Genomic DNA, 20,848 nt, shown 5'->3' on the forward strand with positions numbered 1-20,848 from the left:
TTAAAGTTTGTTGGTGGTTTTTTTTTTTTTTTTTTTTGTCTTCCAGGGTACAGAGAGGGAAAGGGAGAGGAGTGGCGCGGTACAGGAGGTGAGGGTTTAAGCCTCAGGGGGCTGCTGAGCTCCTCTTCCCTGCTTCATATACAGTTCAGTTCGTTTAGTGTCTGGTCCAGTGTCTGGTGCAAGCCCAAGTTCTCTTCTTTCGCTTGAGCAAGTTTTTCTAGGGGGAAAGGAGAAAAAACAGGACTTAAAATGCACATCACATTACTGCCTTTTCTCTTTAAATAAATAAAATAAAAAATAAATAAATTTCTCTTTACATCTTTTCTCATTAAATATAAAACTTTAAATATATTTAAAAAAATCTCTTTAAATAAAAAAAACTTACCTTGACATTCAAGAGAAACAATCACATTCCCCCATTTTTATTTTTATTGTTTTTGCAATCACTCTTTATTTCGTGAGGTTTTGGGCATCTCTTGCGTTACATGCCAGACTCGCGTTTTGATTTAACATCTGACTTGTAGGACACATCCCAGTTTTCATTGTCCCGTCAATTTTAAACCACGCAGAGCTCCACACTTGCACAGAAGCGAGCTCAAAGCTTTTCACCGCTGGGCCTGTCTTTGGGAATAGCAAAATCCAGGCCTTTGGCAGTCCCCTGGGTTCTGTCCTGGCTGCCAGGGGTGCTGAGACAGACCGAGGTCTACGGCACTGGTCAGGGACAAGCATGGCCCTGTTGCCCCACTATCCTGGGCCACACCACCCTCCCTGTCCCACCTGTGCTGACTGCATCTACTGCAGCCTGGTGTGAGGAGCTGAACTTAGTGTCATTACTGGTCTGTTTTAGGTGAACTGTAAGGAAAGAAACCCAAAAGCTGAAAGGCAGAGGTATCTCGTTTTTATTGAGCTCGGTTCTTACAGAGAGGATTGAATTGCACAGAAGTGACAGGTATTAAAGGCAAGAAAAGCTTAAGAAATGCAGCAAGTCAAAGCGCCCCCCCAAACAAGTGCAAATTACAGAGAGGTCATGTCATTGAGAGCATGGTCAAGCTCCTCACTGATAGCTTTGTACTTCAGCTTCTGAGCGTACAGCTCATCTATCAGTCACGAGGGCAGAAGGCATGTTTCAGCAAGAAATGCAGAGAAACAGTCCAGAGGAAAAGGCGTATAGCAGAAGACACGAAGACAGGCAGAAGGCAGCGACCGAAGCAATTGCGGAGAAAAACAAAAGAAGAAAACAGATCTGTAATTGAGTACCGGTATGAAAACAAAAATACACCCACCTGCCAGGTCTCTACATGTCCTTTTTTTTTTTTTTTAATAATCTCTCAAACTTATTTTTCAGTATTCAGGCTAAATAGGATTATGATTTTATTAATAGAAAGGGTGTTTGAGCATATACGTTTGTGAGGTAGCCAAAATGAGGTTATCGTTACCAAGTTTTTGGAAGAGAACCTCTTTCAGGAAAATTCCCTCTGTTCCATAGGTACCAACTGGGCTAGACAGGTATGTCCAGTGGATTACCAGCTGTATCATGCTGGCTCACCTATATACCTGATGAATACTTCTGTCATTTCCTAACAAAATACATTACTCACTCCTAGAATTTTGTTTTCTGACTTGAAACTGAAGATTTTAAAAACAAGAACCGGAGTGATTTCATACCTTCCAGATCATCAATAGACTTTTCCAGTTTGGCAACTGTTCTCTCAGCAAATTCAGCACGAGTTTCAGCCTAAAAAAAAAACAAATAGAATAATTGAGTGCTGTTAAAAAAAAAAAAAAGCTGCCAAAATACAGTTTGGGGATGGATAAACTTACTTCTTTCAGCTTGTCAGAGAGAATCTTGATTTCTTCTTCATATTTATCTTCTTTTTCCGAGTACTGTGAAAACAAACACTCTTTAAGGGAAGTTGTGGCAGCAACAACAAATGTTTGTGGAAACATGACCACTGTTTATAACCACTTTTACAACAGTTGCATACACCCTTTGCATACACCCATACTTTTTCCTTTTTGTCAAGACATCTCAAACTCTAGTTCAAATACCATCATTTTAAGACTGGTAATTGCCTTACTTTCATATGCAGCACAAAAAAGGCTGACAGTGTAAGAGAACCAATTCAGCATTTTCCATAGTCTCTTTAAACAGGCACTCAGCTAACCCCTTTTAATTTCTTTGTATCTCTGGATTATTTCTATGAATTTTAATTACAGGTTTCGATTTTGCCCCCATCCCTTATGTTACTTAAAGAACCAACCTTTTCAGATTGAGCTTCCAAAGACTTCAGATTGTTAGTGACATTCTTTAACTCCTCTTCAAGGTCACTACATTTACTACAGGGAAAAAAAAAAGGAGAAATTACTACTCTTCCTGTTATGGTTTAATTTTACTTTCAAGAAGTCTTAAAAATATAAGATACAAAATACTTATTAAGTCTGAAAGCAGAAAGTTGGGTGTATAAGGTGCAAAAAGCTTTTCCAAATATACTACGTGCTTGTCTGCTAGCATTAGATTTTTCTAATGAAATGTAGCTTTAACCTTTACTGTATTCTAAACTAGTTCTGTGTTTGTGAAGCTACTCACACTTCGGACACCTCTGCACGCTCTTCAGCTCTTTCTAGCTCACCCTCCAAAATAACCAATTTACGAGCAACCTGGAAAGAGAAAACAATTGTATCAAGCTGCTATCGTTTCTTGCATGTTTCTCTCAGAGCGCTATGCTTGTGCTTCCCTTCTGAATGAAACTAGAGTAAAACAAACATGCAGACATCACAGACTTTTTCCCCAAATAAGTTACTTTTCAGTGTTCTTAGAATTAAGTATCTTAAATGCTGCTAGAGTCACCATTAACGTTATTCCTTTTAGGGAACATTCAAAGGTTGCTATCACACAGTGAAAAGCGTACAAAGAATGACTAAACTGAAGAATAACAAAGTTGCTCCCACTTCTCCCATATGGTTTATCACTTCCTTATTTAGGCATCCCTTTTACCTCTTCGTATTTGCGGTCAGCTTCTTCAGCAATATGCTTGGCCTCCTTCAGTTGCATTTCCTGGATTTCCATTTTTTCTTCATCTTTCATTGCTCTGTTCTCAATAACCTTCATTCCTCTGCAGAAATCAAAGCGCGTGTTTAATGTAGAAGCATTTTAGCACTTTTAAGTCCTGAAGTGGAATTCAATATTTATAACTAGAAAGCATCCCATTATAACCATACTATCATGTTCTTCTAGGCTAACAGAATTACTCCATTAAGAAAAAAACCCCATGCCTCTAGTTCTGAGTCTCTGACCTCCAATACACATTAGCACACGTAGATGCTGGAATATTTTAGTTGTGTATATTCCTTTTTGTTTGCTACCAAAAAAAAAAAGAAAGAAGAAGAAAAGGAAACACACCTCTCACTCTCATCCGCTGCTTTCTCAGCCTCCTCCAGTTTCTGCAAGGCTGTGGCCAGCCGTTCTTGGGCACGATCCAACTCCTCTTCCACTAGTTGGATACGTCTGTTCAGAGCTGCCACCTCACCTTCAGCCTATGTGAAATAACCACCTAGAATTGAGGTTCTGTGCATGCCAGTTGCCATCTGACAAATGTTCACATCTAATCAGTTTCCTTTTAATTGCAAAGGCTTCTCCTTGCTACAGCAGGGCAGCTCTGAAAACCTTTCCCTCTCTCTCTGCTTTTTGTTTGTTTAAACTATGGCATCTCAGGAATGTCAAGGTATGGAGTATGTGCTTCTCCTTTCTTTTTTTTTTTTTTTCAGTGGTACTTGTCATTCCTGCCACACAACAAAGGATTAGACATTGATTGCAAACGGAGAAGTGTTCTCAGGTCACTTCACATGGCTAGATCAGTAGAATTCAAAGTTAAAAACCAATTGGTTTGCATAATGGCTTGTTCCAAAAACTTCACATTTGATTTCTATGTTCCATCACAAATTACAGTAATATCCTATCACAGCACATTGCCGAAATTAAAGCTACTTTGGCCTCCTAAGCCTGCCAATAGTATATAATCTTTAAGTGGCAGGGGATACAGTTGGCCACAGCATGAGAGTCAGTCTTCTTTGTAACATAAATAGGGCAAAATTAAATATGTTCTTAAAATAAGCTCACTTTCCTTTTTCATTGCTTCCTGTGGTAGTTAAGGAATTAGGCAATAAACATTTCTTAATAATAAGGTCTGTTTATGTATTATTGAATAAACTGAGCAGTAGTTACCTTTTGTTTCAGGACAGACTATGTAACAAATGAAGAGGTTGTTGGGAGAAATGCTTGCATACACACAATATGAACAAATTAGTGTCCATAAATTCATCATGTTTATTAAGATACGGGTCCTTTAATCACTCGTTATTTGTAGAAAAGAAAGACCCACTTTAACAGTTGCTAAGTCTGCTCAACGACTTAGCATATAGGTCTCCCCAAATCTGAGCATGATTGCCATATACCAGCTTAACAGCTTTTTTTAAAATGCACTTTTATGGGCCATAGGTTCTGCAAGAGCACTCGTTTTTCGCATTATGTTAAACACTCTGCAAAATACTCGTTTTGCAGCAGCTTCTGAAACTTGGTTACTGACTGCTCCTCCTAAGTTGGAGGATGTGGTTTCCGCTCATAGCTGTACCATCTTGGAAAGGATTTCTGCGACTCTGATCCAAATGGAAGCTGACACAGGATTCCTCTAGTCACAATTACCCAGCATTTCATTTGTTTTCTATCCAGTGCTATATACTTAACTTACTAGATTTGCACACAAGGCATCGATCATGGAGAAAACTGGCGTCTGTTACGTGGCAGTCTGCAACTTCTTCCACTAGACAGGACATTTTTAAGTCCCATTTTAATTAAACAAGATTCCAAAGCTACGGAGATGGGGCCACTGGGAAGCTGGAGTTAGCCTGGCTCCACCTCTCCCAGAAGCAGCCCGCAGTCCTTATACGGTAAAACTAACTCGCTGACATGTGATAAAATAGCAGGAAGATGCCGGGAAGGCTGATCACACACAAATCTAAGTGAAACCAGCTGTCCAGCCCCGGGAGAGCGGCACGCTAGCGGAGAGCTCTCATTTCTCTGTGAAAACCAGGAGGGAGAAGTTATTTTCCAGCAGTTCGGACATTTCCCAGCTGTGCCGGAGCCAGCGGTGCGGCGCCGAGGCGGGAACTCTCGGCTCGTTGCGATGCGGCGCTTTTCCCCTAATTAAGCACCGATTTCCTACTCGACTCCCAGCCGCTCCGCGCTGCCGATCGCTGCCTTTTCCGCAGGGCAGGGCCCCGAGAGCGGCAAGCAGCCGGCGCCCCGGCCGAGCCCGGTGCCCCCGGAGCACGGCGCGGGCGAGGCGCTGCGGCGGCACCGCGGCTTTCCGCGGGGAGCTGCGGAGCGGAGCAGCGAGGGGACAGCTGAGGAACGGGGCGGGGGGGTGGGGACGGGACAGCCGGGACCCCCCAGCGGAGAGAGAGCCAGAGACAGGAAGGAAGGAGCAGGCAGCCCGGGAGAGAGCGACCGAGAGAGGCGAGCAGGCAGCCCGGGCGGTCTCACTTTCTCCCGCAGGTCCCGTTCCAGGTCCAGCTCCCGCTGGAGGACCTGGGCGCGATCCTCCGCCTCATCGGCCTGCTGCTGCAGGCACTGGATCTTCCTCTTCACCGCTTCCAGGGAGCTCGGCGCGGCCATGGGCGCGGTGCGGGCGGCGGGCAGGGCGCGGAGGTGCTGCACGTGGCGGCGCGCGGCCCCGCGCCTTTCAATGGGCCGATGACGTCACGCGGCTGGAGGTGGGCTGGTGACGTCAGCGCGGAGGAACCGGGCCGGGCGCGGCTCGGGGCCCGACCCCCCTGCCCCCCCCCCCCGCCCCGGTTCACCGGGAGCCCCCAGCCAAAGCCAAGCTGCAGCAGCTCCGTGCTGCTCCCCCAGCCGCTTCTGTGCTGCTCCGGGACCGCGTCACCGCCGCCAAGGAGCTCCCTCCGCACGCCGGGGCCTGGAAATCCCCCTCTCGGCACCCCCCGACCGCTGCGGGGCTGCGAGGTCACCGCGTGGCCCACCAAGGCCCTGCTCCAGCTCCCTAGGGCAGCCGTGCGCTGGGTGCTGAGCAGCCAGCCTGCGTTCATGCTGTTGGAGCGGGCAGGCGGCTTACGTACCTGAAACCGAACACTGCTTTTCCCATCCCCTGACTGAAGTCCTGCAATACAACAACTCTCAGCGATTCGTACCACCAACGTACTATACGCATACTGCAAAACAGAGCGTAGTTACAGACAGACGTTAGCTGGAGGGTACGTACATCAGTGGCCTTCTTCTCAGCCTGCTCTAGTTTTTCCTGGGCGTCTTTGAGAGCCTCGGAGTACTTATCCAGCTCATCTTCGGTTCCTTTCAGCTTCTTCTGCAGAGCTACCAGCTCATCCTCTACCTTTCAAGAGGAAAAATAAAAAAACCAAAAATAAAAACATTGTGGCACATTATTGGCTACAGTTTAACATGGCTAAAACCCCTCTTTACTATCGGTTTTAACATATCATAACAGAGTCACAAGAAGGCCAGATTCTCTTACTGCAAGTAGTCTGACTGGTAGCAGGTTCCAGGGAAAGATCATTAAAAACATACTGTCTTTGTAACAACACTCCTCATCGCTGCAGACACAGGATCTGGTTTAACGCCTGGTATAGTCCCTTTTACACATTTCTATTTTGGACTCCACAACATCCTGCAGCAGTTAATTCTACAGCATGATGAAAAATGTTTTAAAGTTAGATCTTTTTATTTGTTTTAACAGCATTACCTGGTGATCTATTAGGAAACTGTTCAATTTCTGTATAGCTAGAAAAACGCAGTTGTCATTCTTTCATAATCTTTTTTGCACATCATCCGACACACTTCAAAAGTGGTCCTCTGGAAGCAGGAGGGAATTGGTCTGGCCAGACCCTGCCGTAAGCGGGAGGTGGGACCAGATGACCTCTGGAGGTCCCTTCCAACCTGAATCGTTCTGTGACTAATTGTGGGCCAACAAGGTACACCCCATCCCACCATGAGGTTCAGGCTCTCTCCTCCATACCATATAAATCCATATCGTGCACTACAATGGTACTATTTATAACCTGCTGGGAGACTGTTTAATGACAAACTGTCTCATGCTCCCTTTAGAATTTGCATTATCAGGAGGCTTGCTGCTGATAAGGGTGCGCCTGCAAGCCCATCTGCTCCATTTGCGATACAAAACAGTTCAGTCTGTACAGAAACAGATTTAACAATTTAACTCCGCCCCCACAGAAGTTTAGGCTATCAAAATAGTTCACTCAAAATAGTGTATGTTTTAGGGCACGTATTTTCTTCATTCTAGCTTCAAAGATAGCTTTAACAGCATTTTTGGTAGTGAGCTATTCTTGAACACTGTTTATGTTGCTATACTTTTAGAGTAACCAGATAGTGTGAGAGAACTGAATATGCTCACTTGGATGCTCTAACAGGGGTACAACTAGCAGGATGAAGGAAGTGATGCTTCCTTTGTGTATGACATTAAAATCACTACTTGATTACTGTGCCTATATTAAAAAAAAAAAAAGATAAAAAATTGGGTACAATTCAGAGAAAAGGAATAAGATCAAAGACTTATTTTCTCTTTTTAGCTTTTTGTTGTGAATTATCCTCATGTACTTAAAACATTCCCACAAGTGTGTCACTTAGTAGGAAACTTTTGCTAACTAAATGCAAAGGAAGGCTGAGCATTTCAATCACCATTAACTATTCTGAATAACAATCTGCTGTAGCTCCTCTGCCACTGAGTGCAGAAACATTTGTTAGGGAAAAAGTGTGGCCCAGCAGAGCTGCATCTGATCAGCACCTCAGAGGCTATGAAAGAAACAGTGACTACATTGACGTGGTGGTGTACGAAGCTTGCAGAAGCTTACTGTGAGAGAACAGAAGTGAAGAGTAGTTTTCCATAAGCTGGGGGTGGGAGAAAGACAGCAGCAGCCGACCCTTTTGGAAACATCTTTCCTGTTGTTTTAGCTACATGAATGAAAGATTATCACCCAAAGTTCTCAAACTGAACTTGAACAGAAGCAACATTTGGCCAAATGAACGCTAACAATGCGTAAGAGCAATCTGGAACAAGTAGCAGAAGCAAAGATATTTAAAGCATATAAAAGGAAAAGACATGAGAATTTTATAAGAAGTTCTATAACAAACTGGAATGTAGTCAACATCCATTTCAAGATCATTCCGAAAGTACATGAGGTAGACACCCAGAATACAGCACACTGAAAAGCAACAGAATATACAAGTGTTATCTGTGTAATTCAGATAAAATTAGGGCTTTCAAATTAAGATATTGCTGATCATTCCTAACAAAACAATAACACAGCATACCTACCGTCAAGTCACAGCCAGCACCTCTAAGTGGCATCTATATACCAAAGACTAGTCAAGTGAACTTTCTTAATTCACTTCAAGGAGAGGCTCAATTAAGTTTTAGACACAGCTGACTGCAGGAGGTATTAACACTCGTCCTACAGGTGTTCAAGCTATACAGTTTTGATTTTAAGTCTGTGCAGTCTTTTCCATGGAATCATAAGCACAAGAAAATTAAAGCAATTATGTATGATTTAAAAAACTTAAACAAGATAGTCTTTAAAAATTTGCAAATATAGCTGAAAAGTTAATACCTAGCATCGGCTGTACGAGCGTAACATCTTAAAAAGGCAAAAGATTAACAAAAAACCCAAGTTCAAATTATATTTTTCCCTGAATCAGAGTTGCAACATGATATTTAATTACACTTATTTCCACAGCACATGCACAATCTGTGATTTTATTTCTACTTGCCTGTTTGCATTTGTCCTCAGCTGCCTTCTTATCCGTTTCAGCCTGCTCTGCTCTATCTATTGCATTCTCCTTGTCTAACTTCAACATCTGCATTTTTTTCTTGATAGCTTCCATTTTTGCTAAAGGATAGGTTGTGTTTGTCACGCAACTGAAAAAATCCTGAAGACTAAACTTTTAATTTTTTTTTTTTTTATGAGTTGGGCAGAGAAAGGAGTTGTGCCCAGCCAAGTCAGAGGGAAACTGAGCTCAAGTAGCTGTAGAGAGCTTTAAACCTGGAGACCCCTGGACAAAAACCAGATCTACTGGCCTCTTCTCTGATCTTTCATATGCAGCCTTTCTAAGGAATGAGCTGGAACAGACTCACTAGAGGAATCTTCACCACTCCATCATATCCTTATTTGGGTCCTGTTTTCCTAAAGAGAAAACTGTTTCCATTTTTAAGCTTCTGACAAAGCAGAAGTGTTGACACATGAACACATGCTTGAAAGAAAGCTTATTAGCACCCCTTAGTGTTTGCAGAGCAATTAAACAGCCCCGTAGATCTAATGGGAATGGCCTGACTTCATTACTATTATGCCATTATTATAAGTACAAAGAAGTGTCTTTTTTAATTCCTGCAAAATAAAACCACACTAAAAATTAAAAACAACAACAACAACAACTTAACAGATAGCTAGACTTACACTATAAAAAGATGTAGCATATGTGCTGAGAGCAATTTTTTATTTATTTTGTGCTGTGAAAATATCCACTAGTTTTAAGGAACCGACTGTAATCTATAATGGTATAATACATAACAGAGTTCAGATTTGGATTCCAAGTTCAGGCTCAAAGGAGTTCATTGAGTTTGAGCACCTGACTTTGAACTTTCTCTTGCTAAATACTTCGGGACTGAACAATACATCTGACACTGCAGCCTGATAAGCACTGTAAATATCTTCTCCTATATGCAGCAGCCACCTCCTGTCTTGTCAAGCAAGGCAATAGCAGGCCCTGGGAAGAGCATCAGGAGCAGCTCCTCAGGCAACCCAAGAAGAGCATCCAATGGCCCTGGGATGAGCCCTATTTCCTACTCCAATCCTATTAAACCCATAAATCCCCAAAGCCCAGCTACCCTTTCACATCCTTTCATATGCTCTAACTTAACTTCATGATCAGCTTTGCCCTGACCACAGTAAGGGCTTACCCCACCCTCCAGGGAAGACCAGAAGCACTTGTTGACTTTGCTGTGCAGGAACCTCCACACCCTCATCTGCCCCTGCTTCACCAAATTCAGGCCCTGTTCCCCACTCCACTTAGCCTTTCCCCCTCCCTGATTCTGCCCCCTGGCGTGCTCTCCCCAGCCTTCATCCTCCCAGGCCACACAGAGCCCAAGCTCCGTACACCTACACAAACCCTCACAGACCTTCCCTCAGAAGCGCTCGCATCCCCAGACATGGGGGCACCACAAGTTCCAGCCTGGCAGCCCCCCTGCCATCTGAGGTGAGCTCGAACAGCACTTCAGCGCTATTCAGACCTTCAGAAGAGACCTCAGTGAAGGAAGAAAGAAAAAAAAAAGGACAAAAACAAGCCACCTTTATTAATCTAAGCTTGCTCTGGTGGTAGAATGGACATGAAGCTACCACAACACCCACAAGTAAGATTAGAATCTCACAAACCATACTTTAGCACCACAAGGCCAGCCAGAGCACTCACAAGGCTGCTCAGTTTGCCTTTTGTAAAGGACTTACAGCTCTCCCAATTCAAAATAAAAGCGCTGCTCACCCTACTACCAAATCAAAACCCCACCCCGGCAGCCCCCGCCGCTTCCCCATAAGGAGGCTTCGCCCCCCCACCCAAGATGGCGGCCAGGGAGCGCCCCGGGGTCGGTGTTCTGGCGGCGCCAAGATGGCGGAGCGCCCGAGGACTACAGCTCCCAGAGGGCTGTGCGCCCCCTTCCTGCCCGCGCGTTCCGCGCCGCCCGTGCCTCTATCCCTCATCAGGGGCAATTAAATAACCCTGACTACAGGGTTTGAACCTTTACGAAAATGTTATCTGAATTTTTAACAGATATAATTCTAGTGTATGCTTGGAAGCACAAAGCAGCATGCTTGGGCACCAGCCCTGCGTTTCCCCAGTGTGGTGTCTGCTGCCAGCCCACACTGCGGATGACTCCTCAGTACACCTGACATAATTAAATGTATTTTTTCCTCACGGAAACTAGAATACTTGTTCCCCTTCTCTGTCCCACAGGTACCATTGTGGCAAGGTGACCCCATGGGTGTACTTTGATTTCCATGATTTGAACAGTGAAAGACAAAGCAGCCAAAACAAAGAGCTGCTAGTTCTGAGCATGGAACCGATTTAAGCAGACAGGGTGAGGCTTTTAAGTAGCAGTGCTGTTAAACCTTCACGAATGATGTTAAAAACTAATAAAAGAAGCAGGTTTTGGGGTACAGCTTTGGAAACACATTAAGTGTGGGAGAAAATGGGGGGTGGGGGTGTGTGTGGGGGAAGTATGGTGTTCACCCCATCTGACCCAGCGCTTACAGGAACCCATACAATGGAGGTAGCTGCAAGACCGTGCATGCCTTTCCCTGGGACTACAGCTGCATGTAGCCCTCGGCATGCTTTGAGCTGTTTCTATGACAGCTCTCACAGCCTCTCCGTAATTTCTGATTACTGAGGGGGGCAGAGGAGGCTTTCCAGACAGCTCACCAGCCCCTCTCCTGCTGCAGGCTTGGGCAGGCTCAGAATTGGGGCTGGAGAACTGAACGCTCAAAAGGCTCTTTTACTATTGTATTTCTACTGCAGGAGAAACATTTTTCATATCAACTCTGTAGCATGACTCAGAGCCACTTTTAGAAAGGAACGTCAAGGAACATGTCATCTTGTGTAGCCCTTCAACCAGGTACATTCCCTTCTTCCCCTCCCTGCTTCACAAACTGGAGAGAAATACCTGAAAAATCCACTCTGGTCCCTCAGCAACGTTAATCCCGTCACTCCCACAGCCTCTGGCTTTCATTAGCTTGGGAAACAGTGAGCAACCAAGAAAGAAAAAAGAGACCTCCCTCCAAACCATTTCCTTTTTCTTGGGCAGGCAGGAGAGTGTTTTATAGGCTGTAGGAATTCCTTTGTTTATTCCTCTTCTTTCAGTATGATTGTTTGGGCCTAGCAAGGCTTGGCAAGATTGTGTGTAAATATGAGACGATATCAGAAGGAAATGAAGTTGGATTGTTTGGGAGTGTGCTCATTTCTTTGGCAGCACACTGCATGGGAAGCATGTCACAGCAGGCGTTTTAACAGACTGGGGGGGTCCTTTTGGTCCTGTGGACTGAGGTCTGGCAGTTCTCCATTTTTTTCCATATTCTCAATCCCTACTCCATTTTTCTTTTTCTTTTCTTCTTCTTCTTTTTATTTTCTTTTCTTCTTTCTTTCTTTCTTTCTTTCTTTCTTTCTTTCTTTCTTTCTTTCTTTCTTTCTTTCTTTCTTTCTTTCTTTCTTTTCTTTCTTTCTTTCTTTCTTTCTTTCTTTCTTTCTTTCTTTCTTTCTTCTTCCTTCCTTCCTTCCTTCCTTCCTTCCTTCCTTCCTTCCTTCCTTCCTTCCTTCCTTCCTTCCTTCCTTCCTTCCTTTCTTCCTTTCTTCCTTCCTTTCTTCCTTTCTTCCTTTCTTCCTTTCTTCCTTTCTTCCTTTGAAATTAATTGGTACTGACACCATGGCCCATTTCACTACCCGGAAAGAGCTGATACTTTACATCCCTAATCTATTCTCTGGCTTCTGCTCATTTCAAACTCATGGTCATAAAATATCAACCTTCCTCTCTTTCACATTGAATGAGCTCCAACCCCTCCTTATATGCAAAGCTGCATGTGTCAAGGCTACAATGTGTCAAAGTAGAAGAAACTTCTGACAATCCTTTACCAAGTTTCCTTTGGTTTCTTAATGTAGGTATCTCCTAACACTCAACTCTCCCTTGTAAAGTTTCTGTTCTAGAAACTATGTAATACAGTGCATCCTTAGCAGCATGCTGTAACAAAGGTGGCACCAGAATGAACACCAAATTGGTCTCTTCCTGGCATTTCCTTTTAAATGTTTGGTTAGAAATGACAAAATCCATAAAACCTCACATCTCACTGAATTTTATTTGTATGTCTTCCCTGCAGGGCTAACACCCAGTGTAAAGGGTATGGCAGGGTAGTAATATCCTCTTTCAGCTACTGTCTCATTACGTATCCATGACTCACCACTGATGCAGACAATGTGCTGGGCTAGGTGTGAGCAAAAGGACAGATCTACTCTTCCTGTGCCTAGATCCAAAGGGAATTGACCTCTTTTCATATCTAATCCTGGTTATCTGTATTTTTCAACAGAGTCTTCAACACCTGAGATGCTGAGTTAACTGTTTTGAATGGGATGTCGGGATTCACTCAGCACCTGCTTGGGAAGCCTATATCTATGCCAGGATCTGGTACAAACAAAGGGGAAAGCAAATCCCATCCTATGTGCATGTTCCTGGCTAATTCAGAATGGAGTGGAGAGGATGCCAGAAGAGGAGAAATCAGTAGCCTCTATCCCAAGACTTTGGCTACCCTTCCTTTATCTGGGTTAGCGGTATTGCCTTCACCGGGGACTGCCATTCTGTCACAGGGAAGGATTTCCTTTTAGACCAAAGGACAGTCATCGCTATGGACCATTCCTTCCTCGGTTACTTTGCTAGTGTAGCCCATTTCTGGGCTGTACCGAAAGCTTTACGCTCCTCCTTACCATTAGATGGCAATGTAGATCCACAAATCCTCTTCCTTCCTTGGGGTCCTGGAAAACCATCTTGCTGCTGGTGGAATGGCTGGTAGAGCCTCAAATCTTTTATTTCCGCCTACCTCACCTTTTAAGACCGAGGCATCCTGAATTTGTTTTGCCTGCAAATAAATGGAGCTGGCTGCCTTGGAGGCAGGCTCCTCTGGAGTTTCCAGTGGCATGAGCACTCGCTCGCTCTATCTAGCCCCCTACCCCCCCACCCCTTTGTCCACACAGGTTTATTTTTTTTCACTCATCCAGCATTTAATTCATTCGTCTCTTGTTTTGCTGTTTCCACAAGATGTTTTGCTATCTTGCTTGTTTCTCAGCTTACTGCCAAACCTGGCAGGTGAGTGAGTCATGGGCTGCTGCAGGCCAAACCCTGGAGGATACAGACTGCTTCCTAGGGTCATGAATCTCCTATCTGGGAAGTTATAAAGAATTGCAGCAAGAAGTAACTACCACTGCAAAATGCTTTCCCCTATATCCATTTTTCATCTTTTCCATTGTCTGCACTTGACTGGTTCATTTAACATGTGCGTTAGTGTTTTTTTGTTCCTTCACATTTCCTTTTCCACCAGAAAATGTCACCATCTCACAACTAGCTTTCACTTAGAAACTTGCAGTTCCAAAACCAGACAAGTTTGCTCCTTCAAAGCTGAAAATACACAGCTTTTTCTGAAGCCTGTTTTAAGTTCAATCCCATGCCAAACATGGGATCAGAACTCCTGACTGTTGTATGGAGCAGGGCAGGATGACAAGACATTTTCCCCTGTGCCAGGCAAGGAGATGTAGGATAGGAATACAGTGTAACAGAAAGGACATCTGGCCTGGGAGAATAGGACCCTATAGCTTGACAGGCAGATGACAGGATAGGGTCAGTGCAAAGATTGCCACTTTCCATCATCACGCACACCTCCCAATATACGTTACCATAAGTACCTTCCAGCTTTTACGGTTTTTAAATGGTCTAAACAATGAGGAATTTGCCCTTATCCCTAGGAGAAGAATTGCTCCTCCTTCACAAAGGCTCTCTTTATTCGTGGTGCACGAGAAGTTAATAGTATTTCTAAGCACTCTTCCAGATGTGAGCAGTATGCCGTAGATAAGTTATATCAGGAGAAGTGTTATCGCTTGGGCTTACATGTTTTGTGCTTTTCTGTTGAACTCTAAAAAGCTGTTTCATTTAATTACCCATTTTTCAAAGCATTTATTAATCATTTATTAGCTCTTTGTTCATTTCCTGTAGATGTAACTTGACATCTAAAGTGAGCCCAGTCATTTTATAATCAAGCACATCTCAGGAGGAGGGAAGCACTGGGTGATAGAAAAGGCCTTACTCATCTTTCTTATCTGTAAAGCACTTGGCACATGGTGGTACAGCTCTAGTCGGGACCTCTGGGCTTTCAGAAATATAAATATTAGCACCTTAAGCTGCCCCATTACCGAAGATATCTGGGGCACTGAGTGGATTAGGTGGCAGGCTGCATTTTGGACTGGAGATTTCTAACCGTAAGCGATCACTGTTGAACCTTTTGATTTGTTCTGCACAGCCATTCATTCACAGTGAGTGAACCTTTCCCAGCCCCATGCTCCCCAGCAGCCAGTGTGGGTCTCAGAGGTCACAACACTGCAGCCTCCTTCTGCGCCATCGAGTAATGGAACAGGAGAATGACCACGGGGTAGAGAATGAGCCTGCTAGCTAATGCTTAGTATTAAGCTTTAGTGACTGTGAGTCCTGGGATCAGACAGCTTCAGGAACCAGCACAGTACCTTACTTGCCTGAAAGGCCAGCATTGACAGAGGGGTTTCCCCAAAGAATCTTCCAGGGCAATTGAGGTCTTATTTTCCCCAGATGTCGCACTTTCCATATGATTGCTACCAGGAAATGAAGAAACCTTTATTACCTGATAGAGCAACATCCCGCTTTTCTGTCCTCCTCTGCAAGGACAGCAGCACAGCAGGCAGGAAAACACAGCCATTGCCAAAAAAAGGCTAAGAAATATGCGTCTCTATTCTGGTATTATAAGGAGACATTATAAGGCCTAGGATTATCTCAACCAACAAGAGACATCTTAATGAAGCACCTAATTTAAGCAGGTGTTTCTCTTTTGCTCTAGTCAATGGAGTAGGGAAGCTTTGAGAGCAGGGGAGGAGGAGACTATGTTTTATTAAATGTTGTTGCTTTAGTTCTTAAAAAAATCATAGCCCACCTAGGTTTTAAATTGCTTTTCAGGCTTTCCTAATGAATGCTTCTCTGAATGTTTGCACATTCTCTGTTTGCCCTCAATATGGGGAAAAGCTTAAGTCAATAAGTTTTTATTTGATTTGTAAATAATGCCAGAGTGACACATTATCACAGATTCTCAGAACTCTGACTCCATGTCTTGTCCTCCAGATATGACATACCAGAGACATCACCCAATTAGGCTGTGAGGCACAGGGTAGAGGATGAGGATTAAAATAACTTTAAGAAAAGACGATCTAGAACTTCAACCTATACCTCTGTTTAGCCCACAAACTATCAGGAGCTTGTGAAATAATTGCTTTGGACAGATAATAAAACATCCTCCAGCAAAACTAAGGTACTTAATATACTGCCCAAGTCAATTTCCCTTATTTCTGCTGTCCTCTTGCTTTTAATAATGGTTTAATGAAAAATTCAAAATTAATTGGAACTGGCATTAGCCATTCACGTGTTCCAGTGAGGGTTTCACTGCTTCAATATTTCATAAGCTGACTTCACTGCTATGCTTCTCCTTCTGCTGGCTTTCATCAGCTAAAATATCACCCCTTTTCTTAAAATGAATGGTCCCAACATGGTCAGATGGGGGATAGGGGTACATGAGAAAATCTCCAGCCACATAATTGGTAAAGAAAGAAAAATAATAGAAATAATAGCTGTGTGTTTTCTTTCTGCCACCATCCCCCTTTTCTATGTAATGATACACACATCTGAGCCCTGACTGGAAAGAGCTGTCCTAAAAATAAACAGGAGCCGTCTGAAAGGTGTCTGAGGGAGGTATTTGGCAGCTGTCAGGCTGTCACGTATGCTAGAAGGATGGAGCTGATGGACTCACTGACACCAGACGGGCTCTGCTGAAATGAGAATGCCTTATGCTTCCCTTGGCACTCACCGGGCAAATTCTGTTGGCCGGAGCCATCAGACCTCAGTGTGTCTGGAGCACGATCCAGTTCTGACTGCCGTCAATGAGAGTCTGCCCTTGGATGGCAGTGGGAATTGGATCAGACCCCGGATTTACCCCTGAGACTCTGGATTTACACCAGAGATGAATTTTGGCTCCCCAAGTGAATGACGCCCCAAAGGAGAAGGATGCACCATGCCCCAGACTTGTAAGATTCTGTAGGTCTCTGAAAATGCAACCTATGAGATTCTTAGACACAGGGACATGAGCCTTTTACTTTTTTTTTTTTTAAACAGCTTTGCACTGCTCTTTGCCTCCATTTCTCCTTCACTAATGATGGTGGTGGTGTCATGTGTTTGAGAAAAATATTGACATATCTGCAGATCTATTCTATTTATAAATGCTTCCATGAAAGGGGCCATGGCTGTGCTAAAAGCTGTTCCTATTTCACATGAGGTGCTTGAAGGACACGTGTTACACCACGCAACAATCATAAGATGAGCAAACACAAACATGAAGGCGTGACGTGACTCATCTCAAACCTCTGCAGTAACTCAGTGGCAGAGTGAGGACCCAGGAATCCCAGTCACCACCAAAACAGTCATACCTCTATGGTGAACAAATCCAGAACGAAAAACTTGCTAGCAGAAGTTTCAGTTCCTATCAAGTGCACAGGGAAATCTCCATGGCCTGTAGTGTAGCTGTTGTTCTTGACAGAGACCTAACGTATTGGGGAGGGAAAAAAGAAGAGACATGAGAAGACAGGGTAGAGACCTCATTGTTTCTCAGCGGGAGAGGGGACACATCTCTTGTTCTCAATGGGAGCTGACTGCTGCCATATCTGAAAATCTGTCAATTTGTTTCATTATCTAATAGGCAAGAGCAGCCCCTTTTTAGTGAAGAGCACACTCTGAGGGCAACTATATTGCAGTACTTTGGTCTAGAAATACTGGTGTGTGTTGAGAAGAATGGATAAGGGAATTAATTCCGGTAATACGGGCTGCAGGAAACTACCTGCAAGATAAGAGGGTGACTTGATCTTTTCGAGAAAAAAAAAATGACTTCCTTATCTTGATGATGTTTGCTCTGAAGTACCATCTTGTGACTGTCAGATTTTGCCTTGCAGGATCGTTCAGTTACAGCCAGCTCCCGCAGCTGGCATTGCTTCCTTCCTTTTGGAGGTGTCACTGTATTTACCAGAGCATCACTTGCTCCTCTTGGTATTCTGAGGCCTCTCTTGTCACCTTTTCGCATGTGCCTGCAGCCCTGTGATGCTATCTCTGCTCACGTGTTAGAGCAGGATACGACCAATACTTCAATTAGGCATGGATCTTCAAGGAGGAGGAAATCAAGATGATGAACTGCCGAGGAGTGTGTGAGTCAGTATTAGATACGTGATGGTATGAGGAGCAATGAATGAATGCCCTTTCGGAGGGTCCCAGCCTGTTCTCCTACAATAACTGTACAGATCTCCTAACATGAAACTGCAGTGCACTAATGAGGGGTGTTCACACCGGCTCTGAGTCTCCTTCAGGATGTTCTGGCTCTCCCCCATGAGGAAGTTTTCTCTATGCAGAATATTTTTCTGTTCTTCATTAAAATGGCCATGTTAAATAGCTGTGAGGTTTCTCAATGTCTACTTTTTGAACTGAGCTATCCCACAGCTGGCAGCTTTTTAGAGCAGGAGACATGAGGTTGCTAAACCCATTCATTTTTCAAAGGCACCCACATTTCAAATGGCTGTGGAGATCCATCTTTAAAGTCCTGTGAAAGCCATTGGAATGAAGAGCACTTTGTGAGGACGCAGTAATTATTAAGGGATTTAGGGGTGTGTGGAAATGATTCATGGAGACATTTCCCAGCCAGCAGGCTCTTGGAGCCAGGTGAGCTCTTCCCTGGAATGTGAAGCATGCAGCTTAGCAACTGGGAGGAACAGGTTTGGCAGGACATTTTAAGTTGTTCACGGCAGACAGCCTCTTCAGAGCCACATCCCTGCCTTACCTACCTCCCAGCTGGATGCTCCTCTCCGCCACACTGTCCCCGGAGAGCTGGAGAGGATGGACACGCTGCGAAGGAGTCTTTCTCGCTGGAAGAGGTACCACATCAAGGTGCACCTGGCCGATGAGGACCTGATGATGCCACTGACCGTCAAACCCAGAGACACGGTGATGGACCTGCGGGCTCACTTGGTGCGGGAGGGCGTCACCTCCTGGAAGAAGACATTTTATTACAACTCCAGGCAGCTCGAAGAACACGAGACTCTCAAAGAAGCCAATATCCAGAATGGTTCTGTCCTGCTTCTCGTCAGCAATAAAAGGTAGGCAAGGAGCTCATCTGCAGCGGGGGTGGTGCAAGGGAAGGGGAACACTCTGTGTATCTCAGCCCTTTGGGACACTTTCCTGTTGGGGTTTGCAGAAAGCAGATCAGGAGCTGAAACCCTGCAATTTCCAGCAGGCAGATTGAGATTTAAGTCTCTTCAACCCCAGATATGCAGCACTGCGAAATAAGAGAGAAAGAGGAGGGGGAGGAAATCTGGTTGATATTGCCACTCCTGTCTCCGATCAGGTCTCACTTTCCTGACAACATGGCCAGAGGGAGAGAGAAGACGTGCAAATGGGAGCTTGTGCGACCCAGGGGAGTGCTGTGGGAGCCTATCCCTTCTCTTCGTCTTTTGCTGTCATGCCTGGCTCTCGCCATTTCTTTTTAGTAGTTAGTTTCGGCAAGTGTTTGGGGGTGGCGCAGCCCTGTTTTGACAGGCAAGAGAAGTGAGCTGCCTGCTAGCAGCAAAGCTTGGTGAGTGCTGGACAGAGATGGTGAGAGGCGGCGACTTCCCTAAATGTGGCCAGATCTTGGCACAAAGCAGTGATGCGAGAGGTTTCCAAGACAGGCAGCATAAAGGAGATTCAGTGAATCTTTTCAATAAGGGCAACTCCTACGTTCCAGTGGGAATGCAATTTGACATAATGGACCTCAGCCCCTCTGGCCAGTCTGGGCTCAGTGGGGTGATTTTATGCCCAGTTGCACCATCTTTGCTAATACCTGGCTTGTTGCTGTCAGCACGATTCATTCTGTGAAGCATTTCGGGGGTACTGGGTAGAAGAGAGGCACGGCAGAGCACAGGTGTACGGTGTCTAATTCAGTTTTCTGAATCCTGAGCCATCTGAGTTATGCATCTGTGCTGATCAGAGTTTGCTCTGCAGAAAAACCTGCACTAAAGACTTCAGTTCTGATTAGATGCCATATACTGGAATGGTCCTATTTTCCAGTCCAGAGGCAGCTTGAAATCTCACACAAAGAAGATTTAATAAAGCATTTCCTTTCAGAGCTCAGCCAGACACAAGAGATTTCACATCGCTCAGCTAACTGCAAACCTCAAGTCACCCATGGCCCCTTTCTCCAGCATCTCATTTCAACTCTCTGATTAACTTCACACAGCTCCTCCTTTTCACCTTGTTTTTAACAGCAGGAGCATTTATATTTGTTGTTGTAGAAAAGGATTCAGAGGGGCTCGGTTGATGGAGCGCACATATTGGTGCTCAAAAATGTGCTGTGGGCCTTCCCATGTGCTGCAAAAGCAGGGCTGTAACTGCAGCAATGCAAGAATCACCAGGAGATCCTGACCCCAGTGTGCTGAGTTCTGGGTACATGTTTGAAGCTGCTAGCCATTTCTGAGAATTTAAAGCCTCTTGTTTAACGTTCAGGCTCAATTTCTGTGAGTATATGAAAAAGGGAGCAGGATTTATAATGTTTTTGTCTTGAATTTAATCAAAACCCTCCCAGCTCCCAAACAAGCACCTTTGTGTATTCTCTGATCCCTTTTCCCAGGGCTGGGAGCACTGTGGTGGGTAGACGGTCTCTCCCTGAAGTCACATCTCTCCTTGATTTATTGGGCATGGAGGGTTAGTGGGTTATGACAACCTCAGACAATTCCAAACTATTTTGTGTGGCACGAGTGGTAAATGCCCAGGTACTGGGGATACATTTCTCTAAAGGCTCGCGGGGATGACGGGGCTGTTATTGCAGCATGACCCCCCATTCGGTATTTCTGAGACGTGCTCGTGTGTGTGCCTTGGCAGCAGTCACCACCTGCTCAGTACGTAGTCCTGGGCTCAGTGCA

At 44.6% G+C, this 20,848-nt stretch overlaps 2 protein-coding genes across 9 annotated transcripts in view; one reads left to right on the forward strand and one right to left on the reverse strand.

Moving 5' to 3' along the window:
• On the reverse strand, positions 1-18,865 carry TPM4 (tropomyosin 4). Of its 8 annotated transcripts, none has more exons than XM_048077736.2 (10): positions 18,737-18,865; positions 17,339-17,452; positions 6,276-6,401; positions 3,401-3,534; positions 2,996-3,113; positions 2,588-2,658; positions 2,262-2,337; positions 1,822-1,884; positions 1,666-1,735; positions 1-217 (listed from the first exon to the last, which is right to left on the reverse strand). In XM_048077736.2, the coding sequence occupies exons 1-10, from the start codon at positions 18,833-18,835 to the stop codon at positions 135-137; spliced, it is 954 nt and encodes a 317-aa protein (XP_047933693.1). In that variant the 5' UTR covers positions 18,836-18,865; the 3' UTR covers positions 1-134. The 8 variants fall into 8 exon arrangements, with proteins under 8 accessions (XP_047933693.1, XP_047933694.1, XP_066840187.1 ...); XM_066984085.1 differs by lacking the exon at positions 1-217 and adding an exon at positions 877-1,097; XM_048077737.2 differs by lacking the exons at positions 17,339-17,452; positions 18,737-18,865 and adding an exon at positions 8,813-9,153.
• TINCR (TINCR ubiquitin domain containing) overlaps positions 18,789-20,848 on the forward strand; it is a 10,529-nt gene continuing 8,469 nt past the window's right edge. Inside the window, exon 1 of the mRNA XM_066984088.1 lies at positions 18,789-19,048. Within this exon, the coding sequence (XP_066840189.1) occupies positions 18,789-19,048 (260 nt within the window). The remainder of the gene's footprint in view (positions 19,049-20,848) is intronic.

Source organism: Anser cygnoides, chromosome 27 (genome assembly GCF_040182565.1).
Source record: "Anser cygnoides isolate HZ-2024a breed goose chromosome 27, Taihu_goose_T2T_genome, whole genome shotgun sequence".
Classification (NCBI taxonomy): domain Eukaryota; kingdom Metazoa; phylum Chordata; class Aves; order Anseriformes; family Anatidae; genus Anser; species Anser cygnoides.

Excerpts from the sequence above, each read along its gene's own strand:
- TPM4 (XM_048077736.2), bottom strand. The coding sequence starts at position 18,835 with ATGTGGTACCTCTTCCAGCGAGAAAGACTCCTTCGCAGCGTGTCCATC. Across the intron at positions 6,402-17,338 it reads TGGATTTGTTCACCATAGAG|GTAGAGGATGAGCTGGTAGC; the intron begins GTATGACTGTTT and ends TCCTCTTGAAAG. Across the intron at positions 3,114-3,400 it reads GCAGCGGATGAGAGTGAGAG|AGGAATGAAGGTTATTGAGA; the intron begins GTGTGTTTCCTT and ends TGATTTCTGCAG.